This window comes from Scyliorhinus canicula, chromosome 7 (genome assembly GCF_902713615.1).
Source record: "Scyliorhinus canicula chromosome 7, sScyCan1.1, whole genome shotgun sequence".
Classification (NCBI taxonomy): domain Eukaryota; kingdom Metazoa; phylum Chordata; class Chondrichthyes; order Carcharhiniformes; family Scyliorhinidae; genus Scyliorhinus; species Scyliorhinus canicula.
In genome coordinates, this window is record NC_052152.1 from 2,020,963 (window position 1) to 2,032,636 (window position 11,674).

General features: G+C 53.8%; 1 protein-coding gene across 1 annotated transcript in view; it reads left to right on the forward strand.

Annotated features, from left to right (window-relative positions):
- Positions 1–8,738, forward strand: part of pdxka (pyridoxal (pyridoxine, vitamin B6) kinase a) — a 98,205-nt gene extending 89,467 nt beyond the window's left edge. The window contains exons 10-12 of the mRNA XM_038801247.1: positions 215–351; positions 4,597–4,663; positions 7,500–8,738. Coding sequence (XP_038657175.1) covers positions 215–351; positions 4,597–4,663; positions 7,500–7,612 — 317 coding nt within the window. The 3' untranslated portion in view covers positions 7,613–8,738. The remainder of the gene's footprint in view (positions 1–214; positions 352–4,596; positions 4,664–7,499) is intronic.
- The last annotated feature ends 2,936 nt before the right edge of the window (positions 8,739–11,674 follow it).

Here is an 11,674-nt window from a genome sequence, read left to right on the forward strand (position 1 = left end):
AGCAACAGTGCTAATCACTGTGCTACCGTGCCACCCCACGTCGTTATTGTCCTTGTTTTTTATATTCGGTATTTCTTTTAACTAAACCTATAATTTGATGAGCTTTTTATTTGACCAGTTTTACTAAGCTGAAATGCTGCCTTGTTGTGTGAACCTATTCCCAGGTCTCCCCGCTCTCCCACCTTACTCTTATTCAGTGTGTTGTTGTGATCAGTGACTGCAGGTGGTTCACGGGTGACGGAGCGAATTCGAATGGAGATACCCAAGGTGGATGCTGTCTTTGTGGGGACCGGTGATTTATTTGCTGCGATGCTCCTGGCTTGGACACATCAGCACCCCAATAACCTTAAGGTAAGTGTCACACCGCAGATACCTCTAATGGGGAAATCCGCTCTCCCAGTATGAAAGGGACTGTGGTAACTTTGATGTGTAATTGTCTAAGCTAAGGAATGGGAGGCAGATGGTGGAGGTGAATGGATGTTTTTCTTACTGAAGAGATGATTGCAATGGGGTCCCTCAAAGATTAGTTTAAGGATTTTTGTTTTTCTTGTATATAAATTTTCCAGAATTTATTTTAATATGTAGATTCTGCTGGGCCTGCATTTATTTTAATACGTAGACTCGGCTGGCTGGGGTGGCAGTTATTGCTGATCCCTCATTGAACTGAGTGACTCGCTCGGCGATTACAAAGGGCATTTCAGAGTCAACCACATTGCTATGGGTCTGGAGTCACGTGTAGGCCAGACCGGGTAAGCACAGCAGATTTCCTTCCCTAAAGGACATTAGTGAACAAGATTTGAAAAGGTACAACAGTCTGAAGGTCACCTTTTATTCTTGATTTGTTCATTATACTTACATTGGCCAGCTGCTGTGGTGAGATTTGAACTGGTATTGCTGGATCATTTCCAGGTTACTGGACTGACCTGTCCAGTATCTCAGCCACTGTGCCGAGATTCCCCTTACATTTTGGGAGATATTTGGCAAGGTTAACTGAGGAGACAACAATAACAGACTTGAGGACACAGGGAGACTGGTGAAATGGTCAGTATCTCTATGGTGCAGGTAAGTGTGAAGTGATGCAGGAACATACATTCTGAGAACATGTGACTCATGGAAGCCGATTGGAGCTCTGGACAATTGAAGCATTTTCAATGAGCAAGTTCAATGAGCAAGGGGCTGGTTTAGCTCACTGGGTTAAATCGCTGGCTTTTAAAGCAGACCAAGCAGGCCAGCAGCACGGTTCGATTCCCGTACCAGCCTCCCCGGACAGGCGCCGGAATGTGGCGACTAGGGGCTTTTCACAGTAACTTCATTGAAGCCTACTCGTGACAATAAGCGATTTTCATTTCATTTTCATTTCAAAGGAACTGTTTCTCTGTAGTGTCAGGAACCAGAGGGCGTCGATTGCAAATAATTAATAAAAGAACAGGTGGGAGCAGAGGTGATCAATGATATCAAATTGAATTGGTTGGGAACATGTGAAAACGTGCAATCCAAGGGGATACAGTGGGAGAATCAGACGGCCTGCATTCCTCAATACACAGCCAGCAGACACTTGATGGGCTGATTGGCCTTGTTTGTTGTGAATTGGACTATCTGAACAAGTGGCAAAGCAGATTCCAGAAAATATCCAATCGTACCACCTTACAGCACAGAACGAGGCCATTCAGCCCATCATACCTGTAACCATGTTGTACCGAAAAAAGATGGGGTGGGTAAAAAAATTGGAAAAACAACAAAGGCTGAAAATCCAATTGCTGTGCTTCAGTGAAACAAACCCAAATTTTCCTTTAGTTCTCAGTATCCTGCTCTCGAACATGGCAACACATCCTGCCGTACAATTCCACACACCGACTCTCACTGGGGAATGGGTTCCGCACACACTGACTCTCACTGGGGTATGGGTCCCACACACACTGACTCTCACTGGGGTACGGGTCCCACACACACTGACTCTCACTGGGGTACGGGTCCCACACACACTGACTCTCACTGGGGTACGGGTCCCACACACACTGACTCTCACTGGGGTACGGGTCCCACACACACTGACTCTCACTGGGGTACGGGACCCACACACACTGACTCTCACTGGGATACGGGTCACACAGGCACTGACTCTCACTGGGGTACGGGTCCCACACACACTGACTCTGACTGGGGTATGGGTCCCACACACACTGACTCTCACTGGGGTACGGGTCCCACACACACTGACTCTCACTGGGGTACGGGTCCCACACACACTGACTCTCACTGGGGTACGGGTCCCACACACACTGACTCTCACTGGGGTACGGGTCCCACACACACTGACTCTCACTGGGGTACGGGACCCACACACACTGACTCTCACTGGGATACGGGTCACACAGGCACTGACTCTCACTGGGGTACGGGTCCCACACACACTGACTCTGACTGGGGTATGGGTCCCACACACACTGACTCTCACTGGGGTACGGGTCCCACACACACTGACTCTCACTGGGGTACAGGTCCCACACACACTGACTCTCACTGGGGTACGGGTCCCACACACACTGACTCTCACTGGGGTACGGATCCCACACACACTGACTCTCACTGGGGTACGGGTCCCACACACACTGACTCTCACTGGGGTACGGGACCCACACACACTGACTCTCACTGGGATACGGGTCACACAGGCACTGACTCTCACTGGGGTACGGGTCCCACACACACTGACTCTGACTGGGGTATGGGTCCCACACACACTGACTCTCACTGGGTACGGGTCCCACACACACTGACTCTCACTGGGGTACGGGTCCCACACACACTGACTCTCACTGGGGTACGGGTCCCATACACACACTGACTCTCACTTGGGTACGGGTCCCATACACACACTGACTCTCACTGGGGTACGGGTCCCACACACACTGACTCTCACTGGGGTACGGGTCCCATACACACACTGACTCTCACTGGGGTATGGGTCCCACACACACTGACTCTCACTGGGGTACGGGTTCCACACACACTGACTCTCACTGGGGTACGGGTCCCACACACACTGACTCTCACTGGGGTACGGGTCCCACACACACTGACTCTCACTGGGGTACGGGTCCCACACACACTGACTCTCACTGGGGTACGGGTCCCACACACACTGACTCTCACTGGGGTACGGGTCCCACACACACTGACTCTCACTGGGGTAGGGGTCCCACACACACTGACTCTCACTGGGGGACGGGTCCCACACACACTGACTCTCACTGGGGTACGGGTCCCACACACACTGACTCTCACTGGGGTACGGGTCCCACACACACTGACTCTCACTGGGGTACGGGTCCCACACACACTGACTCTCACTGGGGTACGGGTCCCACACACACTGACTCTCACTGGGGTACGGGTCCCACACACACTGACTCTCGCTGGGATATGGGTCCCACACACACTGACTCTCACTGGGGTACGGGTCCCACACACACTGACTCTCACTGGGGTACGGGTCCCACACACACACTGACTCTCGCTGGGGTACGGGTCCCACACACACTGACTCTCACTGGGGTACGGGTCCCACACACACTGACTCTCGCTGGGGTACGGGTCCCACACACACACTGACTCTCGCTGGGGTACGGGTCCCACACACACACTGACTCTCGCTGGGGTACGGGTCCCACACACACTGACTCTCACTGGGGTACGGGACCCACACACACTGACCCTCACTGGGGTACGGGTCCCACACACACTGACTCTCACTGGGGTATGGGACCCACACACACTGACCCTCACTGGGGTACGGGCCCCACACACTGACTCTCACTGGGGTACGGGTCCCACACACACTGACTCTCACTGGGGTACGGGTCCCCCACACACTGACTCTCACTGGGGTACGGGTCTCACACACACTGACTCTCACTGGGGTACGAGTCCCACACACACTGACTCTCACTGGGGTAGGGGTCTCACACACACTGACTCTCACTGGGGTATGGGACCCACACACACTGACTCTCACTGGGGTACGGGTCCCACACACACTGACTCTCACTGGGGTACGGGCCCCACACACACTGACTCTCACTGGGGTACGGGTCCCACACACTGACTCTCACTGGGGTACGCGTCCCACACACACTGACCCTCACTGGGGTACGGGTCCCACACACACTGACTCTCACTGGGGTACGGGCCCCACACACACTGACTCTCACTGGGGTACGGGTCCCACACACTGACTCTCACTGGGGTACGGGTCCCACACACACTGACTCTCACTGGGGTACGGGTCCCACACACACTGACTCTCACTGGGGTACGCGTCCCACACACACTGACTCTCACTGGGGTACGGGTCCCACACACACTGACTCTCACTGGGGTACGGGTCCCACACACACACTGACTCTCACTGGGGTACAGACCCACACACACTGACTCTCACTGGGGTACGGGTCCCACACACACACTGACTCTCGCTGGGGTACGGGTCCCACACACACACAGCAGGCGAGCTATTTACGCTGGAGTCCTCTCCTGATGTGTAACTGACCCTGACAGCAATTACAAACTCTAACCTGAACCCATTCCCCCACACAGATTGCCTGTGAGAAGACGGTTTCTGCTCTTCAGCATATTGTGACCCGGACAATTGCCAATGCCAAAGGTGAGCATGAGCAGTCCCTTCTGATCTTTCCGCATGGTTGGGGAGACGCAAGGTTTCCCCGTGGTGGGAGGTTAGAGACTGCGCATGGGGAGAGTGGGGTTATGCTTATTTACCCGTGACTATTCCCATTCCTTGGAATGAACACCGAGTCTTTCATCAAACCCCTTGGTCTGGATTGACTGTTTGGGAGGCTTAGTGCCGAAGCCAGCGTGGGAACTGTTGTCTTTTACGATGGCAAAATCGGCGCCGAACCCTGACCGGTCCTGTGATCGGTGAAGAGCTAGCAGCCACGCCGAGTAAAACCCCCGACTCCCATGATCCAAATGCCTGGAGAATGGCCGGATCCGTGGCCGCGCATGCTCACGGTGGTGACCTACAGCTGTCCAGCCGTAAAACATTCAGTCGGCCATGCGTGGACCCGACCTGCCAAAGAGTGACCCCCTGGCCATCCACCACCAGTTCCCCCAACTCATATAAAAGCCCCCCCGGCCAGAGCAGCACAGTCCCTGGCCAGAGCAGCACAGCCCCCAGCCAGAGCAGCACAGCCCCTGGCCAGAGCAGCACAGCCCCCGGCCACCCCGGCCAGAGCAGCACAGCCCCTGGCCAGAGCAGCACAGCCCCCGGCCACAGCAGCACAGCCCCTGGCCAGAGCAGCACAGCCCCTGGCCAGAGCAGCACAGTCCCTGGCCAGAGCAGCACAGCCCCCGGCCAGAGCAGCACAGCCCCCGGCCAGAGCAGCACAGTCCCTGGCCAGAGCAGCACAGCCCCCAGCCAGAGCAGCACAGCCCCTGGCCAGAGCAGCACAGCCCCTGGCCAGAGCAGCACAGCCCCCGGCCACAGCAGCACAGCCCCTGGCCAGAGCAGCACAGTCCCTGGCCAGAGCAGCACAGCCCCCGGCCAGAGCAGCACAGCCCCCGGCCAGAGCAGCACAGCCCCCGGCCAGAGCAGCACAGCCCCCGGCCAGAGCAGCACAGCCCCCGGCCAGAGCAGCACAGCCCCCGGCCAGAGCAGCACAGCCCCCGGCCAGAGCAGCACAGCCCCCGGCCAGAGCAGCACAGCCCCCGGCCAGAGCAGCACAGCCCCCGGCCAGAGCAGCACAGCCCCCGGCCAGAGCAGCACAGCCCCCGGCCAGAGCAGCACAGCCCCCGGCCAGAGCAGCACAGCCCCCGGCCAGAGCAGCACAGCCCCCGGCCAGAGCAGCACAGCCCCCGGCCAGAGCAGCACAGCCCCCGGCCAGAGCAGCACAGCCCCCGGCCAGAGCAGCACAGCCCCCGGCCAGAGCAGCACAGCTCCCGGCCGACTGTTGTGGTGCTGGACACAGTCCGCAGCTGCCATGCCTGGTTCCCGACCGCTGAGACCACACATGTCCCGCGCGATCGGGAACTCGGCCCATCGGGGGCGGAGCATCGGGAGAGTCTTTAGGTGGCGAGCCAACGGCATTCCAAAGGTGTGCGGCGCATGATGCAATGACGCCATTTCGCAGGGGGCTGAGGATAGAAACCCGGCCTGAAAATGGTGCCCCCGATTTCGGCAGCAGAAGGGATTCTCCGCCCGATCGGCGTTTATGATATCGCCGTCGGGGAACGGTGAATCTCACCCCGTCTCTTTACTTTCAGAACTGATTCAACTCCAGCCGCAATCTTTTGCACCTGTCCAGGGAGTGTTTGATGGGGATAGTGTAGAGGGAGCTTTACTCTGTATCTAACCCCATGCTGTACCTGTCCTGGGAGTGTTTGATGGGGACAGTGCAGAGGGAGCTTTACTCTGTATCTAACTCCGTGCTGTCCCTGTCCTGGGAGTGTTTGATGGGGACAGTATAGAGGGAGCTTTACTCTGTATCTAACCCCGTGCTGTACCTGTCCTGGGAGTGTTTGATGGGGACAGTATAGAGGGAGCTTTACTCTGTATCTAACCCCATGCTGTACCTGTCCTGGGAGTGTTTGATGGGGACAGTGTAGAGGGAGCTTTACTCTGTATCTAACCCTGTGCTGTACCTGTCCTGGGAGTGTTTGATGGGGACAGTGCAGAGGGAGCTTTACTCTGTATCTAACCCCGTGCTGTACCTGTCCTGGGAGTGTTTGATGGGGACAGTGTAGAGGGAGCTTCACTCTGTATATAACCCCGTGCTGTACCTGTCCTGGGAGTGTTTGATGGGGACAGTGCAGAGGGAGCTTTACTCTGTATCTAACCCCGTGCTGTACCTGTCCTGGGAGTGTTTGATGGGGATAGTGTAGAGGGAGCTTTACTCTGTATCTAACCCTGTGCTGCACCTGTCCTGGGAGTGTTTGATGGGGACAGTGTAGAGGGAGCTTCACTCTGTATATAACCCCGTGCTGTACCTGTCCTGGGAGTGTTTGATGGGGATAGTGTAGAGGGAGCTTTACTCTGTATCTAACCCTGTGCTGCACCTGTTCCTGGGAGTGTTTGATGGGGACAGTGTAGAGGGAGCTTTACTCTGTATCTAACCCCGTGCTGTACCTGTCCTGGGAGTGTTTGATGGGGACAGTGTAGAGGGAGCTTCACTCTGTATCTAACCCCGTGCTGTACCTATCCTGGGAGTGTTTGATGGGGACAGTGTAGAGGGAGCTTTACTCTGTATCGAACCCCGTGCTGTACCTGTCCTGGGAGTGTTTGATGGGGACATTGTAGAGGGAGCTTTACTCTGTATCTAACCCATGATTCACTCCCGTTACTCGCTGTCTTTCCGTCTGTCCCCCCCCCCCCCCCCCTCTCTCTCTTTCATTCTCCCTGTCTCGTTTTCTTTATTTCCTTCTTTTCCTCTCAGTTTCTTTCCAAATGTTCCTCTCTCTCATACTCTGTGTCTTTCTCTCTCCAGCAATGGCCGGACTGGGTAACAAGCCGAATGCAGCACAGTTGGAGCTGCGAGTGGTGCAGAGCAAGCGACAGATTGAAAACCCCGAGATAATAATCCACGCAACTACCATATAACCGTGATGACTGAGCACTGCACCCGTGTAACCATGTTAAGCACTCCTGACCTATGGCATCTGTCACAACTAGAAAGGTTTGTCCCAGAGTGTGAGAGAGCACGAGGATCTGACAATTCCTGGTGTTTTTCCATTCGACTGAGTAGGGATGAAACTCTCCAGTGTGGATGCCCGAGCCAGGGAGAGATTGGCTGTCAGCCCCAGACTGCTGTCAATGACAGTCAATTTCTCCCTGCAGGAATGCGACACGGGAGCTGTGTACTTGCAGCCATGCCATGCGTTTGCAGCTCAACCCACACCCCAAAACACCTGCCCAGTGTGGAGAGAGACTGCCTCTGTGATGTTGGGAGTGGGAGGTCGAGACGGGATATCTCTGATGGGCTGTTGTGCTGCAGAGTGTGAGCATGTGTGATGAATGGATGTGCAATTGATGGGCACACAATCGCAGGAAATTTCACAGGACAATTAATAATGGCCAATCAGTACTTTTACAATGAATCATTGAGCGAATCCTGGACTGTCTGGTCCAGGGATGTTGAACTGCACAATTCCCTGATGCCAAATTAATTACTGTGTGCTTGGAGGCAGTCGATCTTTGACCTTTAGCCTCCACTCTAGACCCAAATTTTGTCAAATAATTCAATTTAATGGCAAATGATTAGAAGTTGCTGATTGGCTGTTTGTAGGAGTTTGTGCACAGATGGTGCTATCATTTCTTACTTTTAGTTAGATTCATAAACTTACAAAGGAGACAGTAGACAGAAACAGGCCATTCACCCTGACCAGCCCGTGCCAGTGTTTATGTTGCACATGATCCTCCTCGTATCATCCCTCACCAAAATCCATCAGCCTAACCTTCCATACCGCCTCCCTCATATCCTTGTCTAGTTTCCCCTTTAATGTATCCATATAAATCACTTTACCCACTCCCTGTGGGAGTGAGTTCCACATTCTCACCACTCTCTGGGGAAAGAAGTTTCTACTGATATCCCTGTAGGACTGTGTAGCGGGAGCTTTACTCTCTATCTAACTCCGTGCTGTACCTGCCCTGGGAGTGTTTGATGGGGACAGAGTAGAGGGAGCTTTACTCTGTATCTAACTCCGTGCTGTACCTGTCCTGGGAGTGTTTGATGGCGACAGTGTAGAGGGAGTTTTACTCTGTATCTAACCCCGTGCTGTACCCTGTCCTGGGAGTGTTTGATGGTGACAGTGTGGAGGGAGCTTTACTCTGTATCTAACCCCGTGCTGTACCTGTCCTGGGAGTGTTTGATGGGGACAGTGTAGAGGGAGCTTTACTCTGTATCTAACCCCGTGCTGTACCTGTCCTGGGAGTGTTTGATGGGGACAGTGTAGAGGGAGCTTTACTCTGTATCTAACCCTGTGCTGTACCTGTCTTGTGACGGTTTGATGAGGACAGTGTAGAGGGAGCTTTACTCTGTATCTAACCCCGTGCTGTACCTATCCTGGGAGTGTTTGATGGGGACAGTGTAGAGGGAGCTTTACTCTGGATCTCACCCCGCGCTGTACCTGTCCTGGCAGTGTTTGATGGGGACAGTGTAGAGGGAGCTTTACTCTAATAATAATAATAATAATAATAATAATAATCACCATCATCACCATCATCATCGCTTATTGCCACAAGGCGGCTTCAATGAAGTTACTGTGAAAAGCCCCTGTGTCTGTATCTAATCCCGTGCTGTGCCTGTCCTGAGAGTGTTTGATGGGGACAGTGTAGAGGGAGCTTTACTCTGTATCTAACCCCATGCTGTACCTGTCCTGGGAGTGTTTGATGGGGACAGTGTAGAGGGAGCTTTACTCTGTATCTAACCCCGTGCTGTACCTGTCCTGGGAGTGTTTGATGGGGACAGTGTAGAGGGAGCTTTACTCTGTATCTAACCCCGTGCTGTACCTGTCCTGGGAGTGGTTGATGGGGACAGTGTAGAGGGAGCTTTACTCTGTATCTAACCCCTTGCTGCACCTGTCCTGGGAGTGTTTGATGGGGACAGTGTAGAGGGAGCTTTACTCTGGATCTAACCCCGTGCTCAACCTGTCCTGGGAGTGTTTGATGGGGACAGTGTAGAGGGAGCTTTACTCTATATCTAACCCCTTGCTGCACCTGTCCTGGGAGTGTTTGATGGGAACAGTGTAGAGGGAGCTTTACTCTGTATCTGACCCCGTGCTGTACCTGTCCTGGGAGTGTTTGATGGGGACAGTGTAGAGGGAGCTTTACTCTGTATCTAACCCCGTGCTGTACCTGTCCTGGGAGTGTTTGATGGGGACAGTGTAGAGGGAGCTTTACTCTGTATCTAACCCCGTGCTGTACCTGTCCTGGGAGTGTTTGATGGGGACAGTGTAGAGGGAGCTTTACTCTGTATCTAACCCCGTGCTGTACCTGTCCTGGGAGTGTTTGATGGGGACAGTGTAGAGAGAGCTTTACTCTGTATCTAACCCCGTGCTGTACCTGTCCTGGGAGTGTTTGATGGGGACAGTGTAGAGGGAGCTTTACTCTGTATCTAACCCCGTGCTGTACCTGTCCTGGGGGTGTTTGATGGGGACAGTGTAGAGGGAGCTTTACTCTGTATCTAACCCTGTGCTGTACCTGTCCTGGGAGTGTTTGATGGGGACAGTGTAGAGGGAGCTTTACTCTGTATCTAACCCCGTGCTGTACCTGTCCTGGGAGTGTTTAATGGAGACAGTGTAGAGGGAGCTTTACTCTGTATCTAACCCCGTGCTGTACCTGTCCTGGGAGTGTTTGATGGGTAGGTGGATATGAAACTCTATCAAACACATATCTGAAAGATGCTTGTCTCCTCAATCTCATGTTGTGGTGACTGTAAGAATAAAACAGACTAACTTTCTGCTCTCAAATTTTCTCTGTCCCTAACATAAAACCTCTCCTTTTCCCCGTCTGCCTCTCCTTTGGCTTTCCTCGTATTGAGACTGTTTGGGTTACATCCTCTGAGTGAAGAGCTGTGGAAATTGTTGGGTTAACGTGAGCGCTTCACTTACTCTGAGGCCCCATTGATCAAACCCCCAGATAAATGGATCAGACTGTAGGTGTCTGTGTGGCTGAAATACAGCAATGTAAGATGGGTTTGTGGTCTACAGCCTGGCTTCTAGATGGCAGACACGACCAGGGGACAAATAAAAATGTGAAGCCTCCTTTGTAGCCCCTGCAGCACCTGGGACCCCTTTCTGTCAGCGGCAGCATTGGCTCAGCGCAGGATGCCCGGGGTGGGGAGGCTGATGGGGGGTTTCAGTCTCTGTCAGCGCTGGATGCCCGGGGTGGGGTGGCTGATGGGGGGTTTCAGTCTCTGTCAGCGCTGGATGCCCGGGGTGGGGAGGCTGATGGGGGTTTCAGTCTCTGTCAGCACAGGATGCCCGGGGTGGGGAGGCTGATGGGGGGTTTCAGTCTCTGTCAGCGCAGGATGCCCGGGGTGGGGAGGCTGATGGGGGGTTTCAGTCTCTGTCAGCGCAGGATGCCCGGGGTGGGGAGGCTGATGGGGGGTTTCAGTCTCTGTCAGCACAGGATGCCCGGGGTGGGGAGGCTGATGGGGGGTTTCAGTCTCTGTCAGCGCAGGATGCCCGGGGTGGGGAGGCTGATGGGGGTTTCAGTCTCTGAACTTTCTGACAAAAGGAGGAAGAAAGTAACTCTCCCCAATTCCTTTATCCACCAGCCCTGGACGCCACCCGTTCTGGGAATATGTTACAGGCAGCGGTATCGCTGCACTCCCAGCGCCACACTGCCCTGCACCAAGATTTGATAACCCTTACCCCATCTTTGAGTCCTTGTTCTTCAGCTTCTCAATTATCTTTTCTGGATGGAGAAGATCCTCCTTTCGGGACTGAAGCTGTTGGGAGACGAGATCATGTTTAGTTAGCATTCTTAATCAAATCTCCCAATATTACCACAACAGAATACTACAGATGTTGGAAATCTGAAATGAAAACACAAAATGAAATAATTTGCAGGTTTGGCAGCAATCGTGGAGGGAGTAAATCATTTTCATTCTTTCGCAGTTGATGAACCGCATAACAAGGCAGCATTTCCTGCCCATCCCAA